The sequence below is a fragment of the Podarcis raffonei genome, chromosome 2, assembly GCF_027172205.1.
Source record: "Podarcis raffonei isolate rPodRaf1 chromosome 2, rPodRaf1.pri, whole genome shotgun sequence".
Lineage (NCBI taxonomy): Eukaryota > Metazoa > Chordata > Lepidosauria > Squamata > Lacertidae > Podarcis > Podarcis raffonei.
Genome location: NC_070603.1, coordinates 35,814,082 through 35,829,707, shown reverse-complemented (window position 1 = coordinate 35,829,707; position 15,626 = coordinate 35,814,082). Strand labels below are relative to the sequence as shown.

The 15,626-nt window shown below is 45.6% G+C and overlaps 1 protein-coding gene across 7 annotated transcripts in view; it reads right to left on the bottom strand.

Moving 5' to 3' along the window:
- Positions 1 to 239: 239 nt before the first annotated feature.
- The window catches only part of ITGB4 (integrin subunit beta 4), a 66,319-nt gene continuing 50,932 nt past the window's right edge, over positions 240 to 15,626 (bottom strand). For 3 of the 7 annotated variants that reach the window (XM_053375919.1, XM_053375918.1, XM_053375920.1), the window contains exons 32-42: positions 15,216 to 15,347; positions 12,224 to 12,445; positions 9,963 to 10,130; positions 8,489 to 8,659; positions 7,702 to 7,821; positions 7,079 to 7,228; positions 5,888 to 6,076; positions 5,401 to 5,556; positions 4,974 to 5,138; positions 4,047 to 4,163; positions 240 to 3,210 (exon numbers count right to left, since the gene is read on the bottom strand). In XM_053375919.1, coding sequence (XP_053231894.1) covers positions 3,065 to 3,210; positions 4,047 to 4,163; positions 4,974 to 5,138; positions 5,401 to 5,556; positions 5,888 to 6,076; positions 7,079 to 7,228; positions 7,702 to 7,821; positions 8,489 to 8,659; positions 9,963 to 10,130; positions 12,224 to 12,445; positions 15,216 to 15,347 — 1,736 coding nt within the window. In that variant the 3' untranslated portion in view covers positions 240 to 3,064. The remainder of the gene's footprint in view (positions 3,211 to 4,046; positions 4,164 to 4,973; positions 5,139 to 5,400; positions 5,557 to 5,887; positions 6,077 to 7,078; positions 7,229 to 7,701; positions 7,822 to 8,488; positions 8,660 to 9,962; positions 10,131 to 12,223; positions 12,446 to 15,215; positions 15,348 to 15,626) is intronic. The other 4 variants (XM_053375922.1, XM_053375921.1, XM_053375923.1 and 1 more) reach the window with 4 other exon arrangements.

Here is a 15,626-nt window from a genome sequence, read left to right as displayed (position 1 = left end):
GCTCAAGTCTTCCATTCTTAGACCTTTTCAGCATTTAAGTGATTTTTTTGTTTTTGTTTTTTAGCTACACTAGAATTTTATGCAATATTTTGGTTCTTGAGCCTGATCCTATTGAAATTAATGTATGTAGGCCTGCCTAATTTTATATAGGAGTGCAGCCCTACTCTCTCATTAACACCCACATCTGCTAGCCGCTTTCACATCAGACACACTTGGAAATAAAAAGCCTTCTGCGATCATAGAGGAAAAATGTTTAATAAGTGCAATAGAAAGCCATCTGGTCCTGAATGCCAGTTGTCAAAACACTGCATATGTATTAAATGCCACCAACCCCTGCAAGCCATAATTTGGCTATGAAATGTAATTTACATTCTATTGTGGTTCTTCTGTTAGGTGAGTGAAAGCATACAATCCCTTTCAAAACTGGTGTTAAAACTGCTATGCTGCTGAAATCTGGCCCATCAAACACCTTTAATGGGCTCTTTGGTTAATATTAAAGCCTGTGGTGCTCTCTTAGTGAAAAGAACTCGTAAGAAGCTTCAAGAGCCTGTGACCAAAGTGACTTTGCAAATGCAAGTACTGGAAATACAGCCATTTCTAATAACACACTCTGCTTGGGTCTGAATACAAAGAAGCCATGAAATAGCACATTTTATTGGCTGAGTTCTCTAGCATCCCATGAAAAGAAACCCCTTTGGGGGCAGAAGGTCCAGTGACTCCCCTGTTGTAACTCCCCCTGTTGCGGTGAATGGGTCAGTAGGAAAACCCAACATTAGATTACACAGGACCTGACTTGGTATATTGGGACAGAAAGTTGAAGGCGCCATCTACCTGAGCTTCTAAAACTATGCTGCAGCAGCAGCCCTGAATTCTTTTTGTTTTCTCTCTTGTATAGCTAAGTAAAAAATTATCTGCAGTTGATCCTCTGCTGCTAGCACAGATACTTATCTAAGGTCCTGGGGCAAGGCTGGCCAAAATAGAAGCGAAGGACAACAGCTACCTGTTCTCGCTGTGATGAAACTCACAAATCAATGGTTTACAAACTTCCTGCCTTCAGGGAATTTTGTGAGCAAACAAGTCTGTGTGGCAAATAACATACATCCTCCATAGAACCACAACACATTGCAGAAGATTCTGAGGCATGTTGTTGGTTTGGTGCACACTGGCAATGCTGGTTCCCTTGTGTGAGAACTGGCACTATCAAGTGAGCTGGCTGTCTTTTAGGGGAACTTGCCTGCATGACTGAAGAATTCCTGGGTAGACTTCTGACAAGGTTTCCTGGAACATGGTTTGACAACCACAGCATTGTGGGAGCAACCATGCAAAATGTCAAATAATGGTGTTAGATTGATACTCTTCCAATGATGCTAAACACACACAGTGTGAGAAATCACCACACTGATAGGAATCAAACTAACTTGCCTGCTCAAGTCATTTCTCTCCGGCTTCCTCGTGCCTTTTTAGCAAGGAGTAAAATGTTGATACAATCAGATTGTGTGAGTTGTCTGTCTTCTTTGCCAAATCTGCATATGTATAAATAAAGACCTACAAACAAGCAAAAAGCTTTCACTCCCACCCCTTTTTAAGGAAGGTGAAGTGAGTGTAAACAAAGGCAGATCTGGTTATACAACTTCTGTCTCTAGTCAGAATTCCATGTATTCAGTTCCTACCTTGATTCTGCCTTTAGTTACCTACTGGTAGTCATCCCCCACCCCTGTTGATATACCCTCAGGTCATTCTGCAAAAGCCACTGCTTCTACGGCTCAAGCTGTGCCTACACATGCAGCAAAAGGTAGTGGTAGCACCATCACAGTTGCACTGCCTTGTGGATACTGTAGTGTTGACTACAGTGTCAATGCAGTGTGCCTGAATGAAAGTACATGGTGCAAAAATATGTGATGCCTGTGTTACACAGGCTCTGAAGGATTAATTGCACGTGCACTGCCATTAAATCCTGGCCACTGGCGAAGAGGCAGGAAGGGTAGCATTGCAGTGGACTGGACTAATTGCCCTTCCAACACTGATTCTAAGGGCAATCTGAAATCACTGAAGTTTGCTATGTCCAGACACCGAAATGGGCCAATGATGTAAATCAGCATGCTATGCTTGAGCTACTGATATGGGCCAGTGAGCCACCACTGCCAAAATGGGGAGTGAGGGAGGACTGTAGGTGGAACTCAACAACAACTCTTAATGTTGTTGGTTTTGGTTATTTAATATGAAATGATATCATTCCAGGGGGTTCTTCCAGCAAAGGCATTAATGGATTATAAAGCCGTGCCAAATATTTATTTTTTATGGTAAGGAGCAGAGGTTTAGCCTGGATTTTGGCTCCTTATTACATCTAGGATAAAGGACCCTTTGTAGAACAAAAAATAGTCATATAATATTTTAAGTAAGATTGTGCATCGTATTTTAAGGAGCATTGTATTGTTGGTGATGCTATGCAACTTAAGGTACTAAGCAGTTCCTACAGGACCACACCTAAGCAGCAGGGGTGTCTACACACCAATGTAGGAAGAATAAGGACAATTCCTCTTCTGTGCTGCACTTACAAAGGAGGAGGACAAAGTTGCAATTCCGTTCCTCCCCTGGAGGTCTGGCATGCCATTTGTTGATGGGGTGGGAGTGTGGGGACAGAATGACTTAGGAACAGATCAAAACGAAACAAGCAGCAAAAGTGAAAAAGGTTTCGTGAGAGGTGGGGATTTAAAAAGCAAATTCAGTTGTGTGTAGTTAAATCTTCCAGCGTGTGATATCGGAAAGCAGCCAAGCGAAGCATGGAAAGAGTCAGGAGCTCGACTCAAAATGGAACTAACCAATAGCCCTTCACAGCCAAGCATCTTGCTAAAAAACTCTTTTCGGAATGTCTTTAGGGTGCCACCTGGAATGCATGCAGCCTCCACTCGTGGGTATCTCAAAGCAGCATCCAGTATTTTCATTAGAGTTGAAGCAATGCAGTGGGCACCATGAGCCTCAGTCCAGGAACTGATCACAGAGCAGGCCTGCTTGAGGTCACCAGCTATTGAAATCCAAGTGTCCCTTGGGCAGTTTGCTTCCTGACTCAAGCTTCATAGAACTGCCTCTCTGTCTGTCTGGAGAATGTCCCGCTGCTGTTAGACATCATGGTTCTGGTGACAAATTCATTGGTGACCTGCTTGGTGAGGGTGCCGCCACTCTCCACTCGCTGAGTGGTCAGCAGCATGCCATCTGGAACAAAGGGACGAAACAAAGATTGCGTCAGCAGCTCAAGGGTCTGTCTGTGGTCATGTGGTCATACATATGAACAGACCTGTAGAGACGAAATCTGTTTAGCCGTGTTAGAGGTGCAGTGCTCAGTGGTGTGTGGGCTTATACAGGGATGCTTGTGTGTTTTGGGCCAGAAGCTGGGGATTCTGAAGCTGCAATTGCCACCTGGGCAGATGTTTTGCCACCTGAGATGAAATACAAGATGACACTCTCCCCCCCCCCCCGGAATCTGACTGGGAGGGCAGTTGAATCTTGCTTCAGCACCGCTGATGGGACAACAATCTTCATCATACCTGAGGGAAGCGTACTAGCTGAGGAGGTGCTAAGGAGAAGGGGGATACCTGAGGCACCTGCCCCGCTTTGCCTAATGGTAGGGCTTGCCCCAACTGCCACGTAAAGGTTCTGCAAACAACTGATGTCAGAATGGAATGAGATTTAAATGTGGTTAATTTCAGTCAGGCATCCTTGTTGGCCTCTTTTGTACTGAGAAGGTAGTCCTAGCTGCATTCACATGAACTAAGACAAACTAGGTGTTTCTATAGGGCTTAAATATAGACAAGAGTATTCCTGTACTGTGCACAGATGACTGGCAGGAGTGGATTCTCTGCAACACACACCACGCCTGGAGATGCCAGAGATTGAACGAGGGACTTCCTCCTTGCCACTGAGCTACAACCATTTCCAACGCAGGTTTTGCCTGCTCTCAAATGGATCCCGGATTGCTGCCCATTTATGTTACCCCACAGAATTTGTTGAGATCCTAACCAGCCCCTATTCCCATAGTGCTTCTTTCTTACCTGCGTATAAAGGATCCAGTGGGGAGTGAGTGATGCTGGTTTGGGTACTGTATTCTGTGGGGAGATTGTAGACCTCCTCTCTGGTGAATTGCTGTGTTCCAAACTGAGAAAAGGCCCCTGAACCAAAAAGGGTATATTAGTTGTATCTCAGGGTCTGCTTAGTAAGAGGAAATTTTTTGTACCTTTTAATTTAAATACAAGGCACCAGAGAGCCTGACACATATGCACCACCTCCTTGACCAAACCAGAAAGGAAATTATAAGGCTGCTTATGTTCGCACTGGGGTGTTCAGGTGGCAGGTGAGATGACAGCTCTAGTGTCACAAGCATTTTAAAATTTACCTCATCCTACACAAATACCTTTTGGTTTGTAGAGTTATATCCCAACCTTTCCCCCTCAGGAGCTCAAGATACATGGTACTCCCAAAGACCCTGAATTTATCCACATATTAACCTGGTGAGGTAGAGGTTAGGCTAACAGACATTGTTTGGTCCAAGGTTACCCAGTGAGCTTCACAGCTAAGTGGGGATTTAAACTCGCCGTCCCCCCAGGTGCTAGTCTGACACACTAACCATTACCCCACATTGGCACATCACACTGCACAACACACACAGACACACAGGAGCCACATCATCAAATTTATCTCTCATGTTTCTTCCCTTGAGCTGTTTGCTGTGCAATAATTTACATGGAGGGGCCTCAGCAGAACCTCCAATGCTCTGCTCAGCATTGCCTATGTGCAGGAATGCTCTTTCCTACCCATTCCTTTTCATGACTACACCAGTCTCTCCATGCTCAGATGTGGCACAAACTGATTATTATTTATTTAACATTGTTTCTAAAAATTCTATCCTGTCCTTCCTCCCCCAAAGAGCCCAATTATACCTAAGTTATTACTGTCTCCGGGGTGGGGGTGGGGGTGCGTACCTGCATCTTGAGATTCAATAGTGATAATTCCTTCCCTTTCAGGCCCAAAGCCTTGTGTGGTCTTTGCTTGGACTTTAAACTTATATGGAACATTTTCACTCAAGTAAGGTACTGTCAGCGTGGTCTCCAGGTTGTCTCCCTCCACGTAGATATTCCTGGGTTCCCCTGTGTGATCAGAAACAAGAAGAACAGGTAGAACCTAGAGAATAAGTAATAAAAGTTCCTATCAGAAGGCACCTATCTACCTTATCTGCTCATTTGTCATGCCGGTAGCCTTAATTCAGTAGCCCCTGCGCCCCTGAAGACGTCTGATGCACATACGGAGCCTGGCACTGGCAGGGGCTGCCCTCTTCTGTGAGTCAGGAAATGCAGTGGGAGTTCCACAACTGAACTGCATTCCCCCCCCCCAATCAGAACTTTCACATACCTCCACCATGCAGCATTTCACACGTGACCATATAGCCCAGAATTAACCCATTGGGTTGGCGGGGTCTGTCCCAGCTCAGCTGAAGAGAGTCTGGACTCAGGGCCGTGAACACCAGAGGCCCCGGGGCACTGGGAGTGCTCAGAGTGAACGGTGATCCTACAACCGCAAGAACAAAAAAAAATAAAATGGTCACCATCTCACAGGAGAAAGCAAAGCGGACGAGCAGGCAAAGACTGACACATGTGCAATCTTACATTTGATTTATGTCCCTAATTAAAAAAAAACAAAAGCCCCACGACACCTTAACTTTTTTGGAAAGTGAAGGACCATAATACATAGTTCCCATGATAAGTACAATTCTTCTTAGCTCAAAACCAATGTCAAAGAAAATCAAAATTTCTGTAGGGACAGTTTTGTATACCGGCAACTCATAAAAGCTGAGTGAGCTCATTTCATCACGGTTAGTAAACCATGAAGGCCACATTACCTGGGACAGGACTCAGAGGGCTGCGCGGGTCCACTTGTGACTCAATAGTTATCACGCCTTCTCTCTCTGGACCCCATCCTTCATCACTTTGCGCCTTCACTTTGAAGACATAGGAGTGGTTGGGCAGTAGGTCATCCACCACTACGGAGTTCTGGTGAGGGTTGGGAATAGTAAGTCTCTGGATCTCTCCTAGGGAACAGGAAGACAACACAGTCACTTATCACAATCTGCTGTGCCAAAACCTGCAGTTTTCACTGGCAAACTGATAACTGCTGCGGGAAAGGCAGTCTCTTTGAGGTCACACTAATGAGGGCTGCTACCCAGAAGATGCACTCCATGCATGCAAGTAACTTCAGTGTAGAAAATTGTGGGAGTCCTCCCACGTAAAGTTCTTTGTACAGGATGAATGAGCACATGTCTGCTCTGTTGAAGGGCTGTCCATTCATCTGTATGACATCATGGAAAAAGCCATGGGTGCTGCCAGTTTTTTTGACTGGGAATCAAAAGTGCCCTATTTATTTTGAACTGAGTGTTCTTCATCAGAGGCAGAATCTACATGCTGTCCCTTGTTCCAGCCAAGTAAGAGCCTCATAACAGATTTTGAGTGATCTGTTAGAAGGCATTAATTTTTCTGGTGTAGGGAAGACCATGACGATGAGAGGTAGCCCGTGCTGCAGAAGAGGCCCCCTGTAGATAAGGAAAAAAGGGACACAGCAAACTGTCTGCTCTTGCAGCACATCCACAGGACAAAAAAATCAGGATGGGCTCTTAAACTGCATGTCCTGTCAATGGATTATTGGATGTTTTATATATATATATATATATGTGTGTGTGTGTGTGTGTGCGCGCGCGCGCGCGCTGAGTGCTCTTTGCTGGGCAGAAATAACACTAAGCAGAGTTGTTGGCTACAACTCCCATCAGTCCCAGCCAGCATGGCAAGTTGTCAAGGAGGATGGGAGTTGTAGTCCTACAACATTTGGAGGGCCCCAGTTGGGGAAAGCTGTAGCCAAAAAACCAAGGACCATGAAAATGGTGAGTTGTTTCTTCACACTGAGCAGGGAATAACATCTTTCTGCTTTTTAATTCCAAGGTACACTCTGTGCACTGGTCACCTGGTAATATGATCTTATGAATGAAACACACACACACACAACTCTGCCCTGCATGATCAGCAGAGGGGCCTTCACTGACCTCCGTTGAGGAGCTGGTACTGTACGCTGTATCCTTGCACTTCTTTATCGCATTGTGGCTCCTGCCAGCTGACCTTCAGGGAGGTAGGCCCCAGGGCAGAGAAGACTAAGCGTGTAGGCGTGTCAGGAACACCCAGCTGCATCCTGGAATCTGAGGCAGAAAATCACAGGTTCGGATCTGAAGGCAGGGAAAGGCCTTGCCCACAAATGGGAAAAGCTCCTTAAGTGTCCCAGGAAAACAAGTAGAATGTCCCCTCAACAAAAAAAGGGCTAGTAGTCAGGCCTATTGAGAATCTGGCTAGAAGGACGTCAGATGCTGAGGTAAAGCAGCTAGCTGAGTGGAAGAATAAGGCTGTGTACACCATATATTTGAAGCACTTTCCCCCTCAAATAATTGTAGTTTACACCATATACAACTAAAATTTCTAGCACCCTTAACAAATCACAGTTCCTTTTGTGGGGAGGGGGAAGCTACAGCTTGAGGGCCCTCTGTCAAAGAATGAAGTTGATTTAATTAAGCAGGAAAAAAAGAGGGAAGGAGATCTGATTTTCTCCTGCCCCCCAAACCTGGATTCCCCCAGGCGCAGCAAGGTCCCGTGCAGAGGCCAGGTTAAGCTCACTCACCCTGAAGCACTGTGTCCAGGTTGCTCAGTGCCTCACGGACATCTTCGGAGTGAGTGCGGCCCCTGGCCTTCTGGGGGACAGCATAATGTACCCTGGGCTGTGTGCCTTGCCCTGACATGCCTGCACAGAGAAACAAAATCAGTGCTATCAACACAAAGGCTTGGGCATGGCAGGGGTGACTTGATGATGCCCTGAATCCCTTATCTAGCCCAACGAAAGAATTATGGGCAAATGTTGCAGAGACGGTTAACTAAGCAACTGGTGACAACCTTCAGATGTTCACCAGGACATATTTTTTATGGTGAAAAAAGAAGGTTTTCAGGGTATCTCAAGGGTTTGCAGAGCCTGATCCAGAGTTGTGCCACCCAATTAAACTTGAACCTTGATCTATGAGAGTAAATTTCAAGAGGGACATTTTGCACTGTTCTTCCTGCAGCTTCTCAATTAAAGGCCCGTGGATACAGACACAGACATAGGTTTGCCAAGGATGAAAAACACAGGGTGCTGCTGCGGATGCCACACAAAGTCACGTGTGTTACTCAGCTTGGATAGCTGTAGTCACTGATGTGCTGCAGGCTGCAAATGGAAGTTGTCATGGTAAAGGAGCAGGAAAGTTTGGGTGTGAGGAGCAGACTGAATTGCCGCATGCGCACACATGCACACAAAGCTGGTGGAAGACTGGAGGAAATTTCATAACATGGATAGATTAGCTGGTTATAGGATGAGTCACTTCAGGTAGGGAAAACAACCAGGAAGACAACGAGCCATGCTATGTCATTCGCGATACCTAGGTATTTGGAAATCCAAGAGGGCCCGTCAGCCATGACTATAGAATCCCGAGCATCACTATCGCCATAGTAACCCTTCACCTTTGCCCTCCTGAAGCCCTCATCCTGAGGCATCAGGACCATCCTCCCAGCATCTTCATGTATGGGAGGGAATATCCTCCTGGACTGGTCTACAAGATAGGGCAAAACAGAGAGAAAGAAACAAGCACCATTGAAGACACCAAAGGGGATTGCAGTACCAGTGTCAGGCACAGAGCCAGAGGAACTAGCCCACTACTAAACTAACACTTGGGATATTTCAAGGAAGAAGGTAGCCATGGAGGCTACAGACAAAGTCGCAGATAGCAAGCCCATCAAGTAAGGGAGAGAGGAAGCACAGGGAATTGGTTGAGACTGAGAAAACTCCTCAGCATAAGAAATAGTGTGGGGGAAAAGAGACAAGGACAACCTTTCTCTTGTGATGCTAGCACCTTGGGATAAGTCCTGAACCACCACTATGCCCAGGCAGAAGAGACAGAGAGACATAGGTTTTGTAGTGTGCTTTTCACACACCATGATGGCCAGGTGACAATCAATCTTGCTGATGTTGATACGAAAACCTTGAAACTTGTCAAAGGCTATGTACACATTAGTGGCTTAAAACACAGAGAAGTCACCAGTGATGGGGTGGGGATGTCTTCACCAGATGTGCATTGCTTGATTTGTTTCCCTGGCCATGCAACCCCCATAACTCCTATTTGATGAAGTTGTCGTCTATACATGTGTTGTTATCTGCACGTGTGCAATATCTGTCTTCACTGTACGCATCTCAGCTTAACCATGACTTGCATTTTCAAATAGATGGAAGCTGGTTTGAGGGAAAGTGCACCGAATAGGGCGCATTTCTCAATAAACTATAGGATGCATATAAAAGGTAAAGGGACCCCTGACCATTAGGTCCAGTCGTGACCGACTCTGGGGTTGCGGCGCTCATCTCGCTTTATTGGCCGAGGGAGCCGGCGTACAGCTTCCGGGTCATGTGGCCAGCATGACTAAGCCGCTTCTGGTGAACCAGAGCAGTGCACGGAAACGCCGTTTACCTTCCCGCAGGAGCGGTACCTATTTATCTACTTACACTTTGACGTGCTTTCGAACTGCTAGGTTGGCAGGAGCTGTCACCGAGCAACAGGAGCTCACCCCGTCGCGGGGATTCGAACCGTCAACCTTCTGATTGGCAAGTCCTAGGCTCTGTGGTTTAACCCACAGCGCCATCCACGTCCCCATAGGATGCATATGGATTGCAGCTAATGTCATGCGTATATTCAGCTTCAAACACCAGGAATGGGAGCGCACTGGAGCCAGAGTAAACAGTAATGTGTACATAGCCAAAGTTTCCTTATTAACCAGTTTGCTACTTCTAGTGGAGGAAAGGAGGGAACTTCATATCACAAGTAGATTAACTGGTTATGGGATGATGTTCAGCTCAACACTCACCTTGCCCAGACACCACTGTGGCATACTCCCTTGTCTGAGATGAGCTTCCTATTGTCCTTCTCTCGTGGTATACATGTGGACTTAGATGGTTGTAACTTGTTGTCATATTCCGGGTCAGGCTTCCAACGCTGCCAGGGAAGCCGAAATCCATTCGGCCATTCATGTGTTCTGGAAAAGATTCCATTCACTAAAGTTAACAACGTTCATGATCAATATCTGTGGATATGTATACCCAGCTAATTAAGCCAAACAGAGACTGTGTACGAAAGATCTGTCAGAACATTCCCAGTGCCTGGGCTTTATTCCAGTCTTTAGCTACAAGTCATTTTGCGGCTTCACATCAACTATTGTCAGCCTCATGAAAAGCAAAAATGCAACAACTGCCCCACCGCCACATCACTTAAAACTACAGTGCCAAAGGGAGCTCCAGTACTCAGCCATGTCAAGATGCTGTTAAGAACTAAACAGACTTCCCCAGCAGGCAATTAAAATCAGAAAAGGGGATGCTTGAGTAAGAAAGTGACACCATATATTTTAGTACTGAATTGACTTTGCATGGGAAACCCTGCAAACGAAACTATTAGCATGATTAGCATGATTTAAATCAATTTTACAACCAACCAACCAACCACAGGTTAAAGCCTGGTTTCAGACCCTTGGTAAAAGACAAGACATGACCACAAGCAACTGGTTAGAAACATGCTGACATTAATATAATACGTTCATGTAAGGCAAATATACCTAACAGCTATCAGCCTTAACAGCTAAATGGAGCCTCTGGATTCAGAGGCGTTGTAAAAAGGTAAAGGGACCCCTGACCATTAGGTCCAGTCGTGGCCAACTCTGGGGTTGCGGCGCTCATCTCGCTTTATTGGCCGAGGGAGCCGGTGTACAGCTTCCAGGTTATGTGGCCAGCATGAATAAGCTGCTTCTAGCGAACCAGAGCAGCACACAGAAACACTGTTTACCTTCCCACCAGAGTGGTACCTATTTATCTACTTGCACTTTGACGTGCTTTCGAACTGCTAGGTTGGCAGGAGCAGGGACCGAGCAACAGGAGCTCACCCCGTCGCGGGGATTCGAACCACCGACCTTCTGATCGGCAAGTCCTAGGCTCTGGGGTTTAACCCACAGCACCACCCGCGTCCCAGGCAGAGGCATTGTACCTGTGGGATAAACAACTGGGGGTGGTCATCACCCTTGTGCCCTGCTTGTGAGCTCTTCAGTGGTATCTGGCTGGCCACCATCAGAAACAGAATGCAAGACTAGATAGAGGCATTTACTAAAATGAACGTTATAGAATGAAAACTAGAAAGCATTGGCTCCTTCCAAATGGCTATACAAATTAACAATTTCTGAACGACCATTGGAATGCATTAAAGGCAAGGTGAGTGATTGACTACATAGTGTACCATCCCCTACATGAACCTTTGTCTGTTTTAGAAGAAAATTATTATTATTAATTGGGGGATGTTGAAAAACCCTCACGAAACTAGGAGGAGCTGTTGCCTTATACTGACTAGTAAGTTTCTGGGTACACCCAGTGGCCCTGTTCAAAACAATGAAATAATTCCTGTTCTCATTAGAAACTGGTTCTTACCCTGAGAAGTTACCGAGAAGATCGGCCAAGTTCAACAGAATTAAAATAACTTTTTTGAACAACAAAGACGGTTCTGCTTTCCATAACTGGGTTTCTCTGTGGAAAACCTTTCCCATTTAGTCATCGGGTTGAAAGCGGGTAAACTCACAAACTACCACTGCTAACGCCACAAGTTCTTTCAGAGGGTGGCTGTAGACAACACTCTTTTTAAAAAATCTGCTATGCTGAATGCAGGGCTTTTTTCAGCCAGAACTCGCTGGAACTCAGTTCCGGCACCTCTCAGGCAGGCACCATTGCCATTCTAAGAGAACGAGGGAGGTGTTCATGGTCAGTTCTGACAACTCCTTTTCTAGAAAATAGCACTGGTTGAAAGGATCCATGCCATTTGCAGGTGCAGCCTCTTAGCACTTTCCCAATTCATACCTAGGGTAGGTGATGACCTTGGCACTGCACAATGCATACTATACACAGACAGATCACAACAACATTATGCAAGCAGACTCTGTTACAGGTGGCCAAATATATTACTCCAGCACCAACACCAGCGCTAACATGTATCTACTGTACCGATGGGAAGGCTAAAATCTGGTTCTAGGCCCTTGGGAGGAGGACGAGACACAACAGTTACTGGAAGGGAGGGAAGAAGGCTGTCGTCCTTCACCTGGTTGGGGCTGGGGAGTCCCACTCCTTGGTAGACTGCGGCTGGCTGCATCACTGTCCACTAGCTCAGAGGGGGTGCTATCCTCATGGAGGAGACCCTCTGTGTCCGAGGAAAAGCAGCTGCTGTCCGAGTAACGAGGGATCAATTCTGCTGGGAGCCTCCAGGCGACGCGTCGAAGGTCCAGCTCCTCCCCTAGCAGCTGCACATATTTCCACCGAGAGCCTTTTGGAACAAGTCAAGCACTTGCGTTGGCATAATCAGAAGGGTGCAATAAAAGCAGGCAGCCCGCCGCCTACAAGCTACCCGCTGCAGCCCTTCGTTATTCACCTAGTCCTAGCACTGACTTACGGGGACAGCACAGAGCTCATCAACAGCAGCATTTGCCTTGCCAGGCAGGTAAGTGGCCTGCCTCACTCATGTACTGTGCCAACAAAACTAGTGCTCAGAATATGGAGGTTAAGTTTCTTAGTGAAATGCACAAGCTCCACTCTCCCAAGTTTGGTCAAATTATGTTGCGCACCGGCGCGCGCGCACACACACACACACACACACACTCTTTCAAAACAGTAGCAAAGGGGGCTGTCACACAAAAGATAAAAGGGGTGGCCTTCCTCTGCTTCCTCCCCTTTCACTCCAGACCGCTTACCCCTCTTGGTGTGGCAGTGTTGCAGGACAGAAGAAACTTCACTGGGGCCCCAACAAGGGAACTGGAACAGTGATGCCCTTCCTTATAAGTGCTGGGGGTTTAAGTCCCCTTCTCCTATCAGGAACTGGATCCTAGCCTGCACCCAGCTTTGGCTAATGGGGATGCAGATTGGGGACTTGGGCTGCACCAGGGGGCGGAGCCGACAGAGCAGGTAGGCTTCCCTCTGATCTGCCCCTTGCCCATTTAAGCAGCCCACACCTGGGGCACTACCTGTTTGTACAGAATGCCAATATCCTATGCATTTTTCCTTTTTATAAAGCAAGTCCCACTGAGTTCAGTACCACAGCCTTTGGAAATCCATCCCCAAACCAACAGTAAAAAGAGCCTAGATTACAGGAGCAGGAACAACCTCCTTACAGAACACAGCATGCGCCACCTATGTTTGCAATGAATGTCAGAAACTTATCCAGTGTTTCCTGATACTTGGTATTAATTGTACATGCTACAGCTTACTGGAAACTGTTTTAATATGACTATCTTAACAACGTTCTTTCAATTGCTGTTATGTTTTACGGTTGTACACTGGCTTCAGACAATTTATATATAAAGCAGTATAAAAATGTTTTAAAATAAATAAATGCAGTTTTAAATAAATGGCATCTGAGCATGTGAAGCACTGCATAGCTACAGCCACCTCTCCCCACCCTCTACTTGTCTAGAATTAAGGGACAAGGCTTCAAGACCAGAAAGTGCAGCAGAAAGTTAGATCCAGAAACTTTCTTTGTAAAAATCAACCATCTAGCCAAGTACATAAGGCTTTCAAAACTCCAGAAGTAGCTGTCACTTCTGTTTTTACTTATATAGCCTAATCTTTGCAGAAAAAAGCAAGTATTTTGCAGTTATGATGGGCAATATTGGTGGGTTTTTCACTGTAACATCCTCAGCTTCTGAAAGCATTGTTTACTAAGGAAAAGGAAATGATAACGCAGCAAAGTCAAAGGTGAATGGTTTCAGAGAAGTAACTGCAGCTGGTGTCAACAAGAAGCTTTGGCCAATTTAAAGAGTAGCAGGAATAGAAGCCTTGAACCAGAGATCCACATACACTCAAATTTGTGTGCATGTCCTTCATTGCAGTGAAATGAAAGGCAAAGCTATTCCAATAGAGTTGCTGTGATTGCCCTCAGTTTTAAGAAAGCTTCCTTAAAATTCAGATTATAACTAACAGGTTATAGCTCTCTGGTTCATTATATATTATTGAATACAGTTACCATTCATAAGAACAAAAGAAGATCCCTGCTGAATCTGACCAAAGGCCTATCTAGTCCTGCATCCCATCTCACACAGTAGCCAACCAGATGCCTACATAAGCCTTCATACAAAACATAAGTACAGAATCACCCTGCCAGCACCCACCCTGCAGTGACTGATATTCAGATGCTTGCTGCCTCTAATTCCTGGCGGTAATACAGTAGTTCTGGGCATCACATGCTATGCACATAGTCCAATACAAACTTAGATGCATATGTCAGCCCATTAATTCAATGGACTTAAGTGTGTCAGATTCTTTGATAGCCTGTAGCCTGCCAGCTGTTCTCCACCTGGACAGTAGCAACTTTAAATATTCTCCTCTCACTATAACATTTTCTCATACATTTGCTGGGAGCAACAGTGCTAAAGGTGGGGAAGGGGTGGAATTTTTATACGTAAATGTGAATTGCAGCTGAAACATTGCACATATTTCTTTATGGAGTTTGGAAGACAGACTCTGTTAACCAGCGCCCCATATTTCAGGTCAGAAAGGTAGATAGTAGCTCTCCCACAGGACCTGTTTTTTGTCCCTCCTTGTGAACCTTGAGCCTCACATTGAGCCTTCTGAGTTTATTGCACAGAACGTGCTCCTCAGCAGAGGTGCGCTAACGGCACATCTTAATCAGTCCTGTTATTTGCTTGCAACACAGTCACATGGCCTAATACTTGATTGTCATAAAGTTCTGCGAGTGCATCTAGGCTCTGCACTTAACTAAGCCACATGGCAGCGGATGGTACTCATCACAGCATTTCCTTAAGTGCTACAGTCTACAGAAGCCGCTGCATTGCATTCACAGATGCCATGGGATGCACTTCGATACAAGTCCCTAGTGAATCCAAATGTGTTAGAAGCAGAAGATGTAAAGCACACCTTAAGTTTCCACAAGTAGGGGTTTCTCTGCCTTGAAATAAGAAAACCTATTTGACTTGTGGCTAGAAATTGCTTGGTAATATGTTTTTGGTTTTACATTCTCCAGAAATCTAAGGCTCCAAGAAACAAAACAAAACATTTTTGCAAACTTCAGCAATGCACTGTACCAGAATCATCTGAGACGCTGGGGTGTTTGCTACCAGCTGGTGAGCGCAGGACATCTGTGCTGTACATCAGGTAGCTATCATAGTCCTCTCCTCCTTCAGCATCAATTATTGGCACATCAGGGATGATGGGAACTGCAAGAAAACAGAAAGTATTCATATACTAAGGGCTTTCTATACATTTTAAACTAACGTACCCCAAACACATTTTATTTTTAAAGTGACAGCAGCAGAAGCTTCAATCTAGTTCCTGTGATATTTCAGATTGAGTGACAGGGGATAGTTTCATTGTGGTAGAGAAGGATGGATGGATAACAGCCAACTACGCAGCTCGTTGGTGTTCATTTAAAAAAGGGATGTGTGCACCAGCACTAGGGTTGCATGACAGGATAAGACAGCTGCTAATTAATGCAC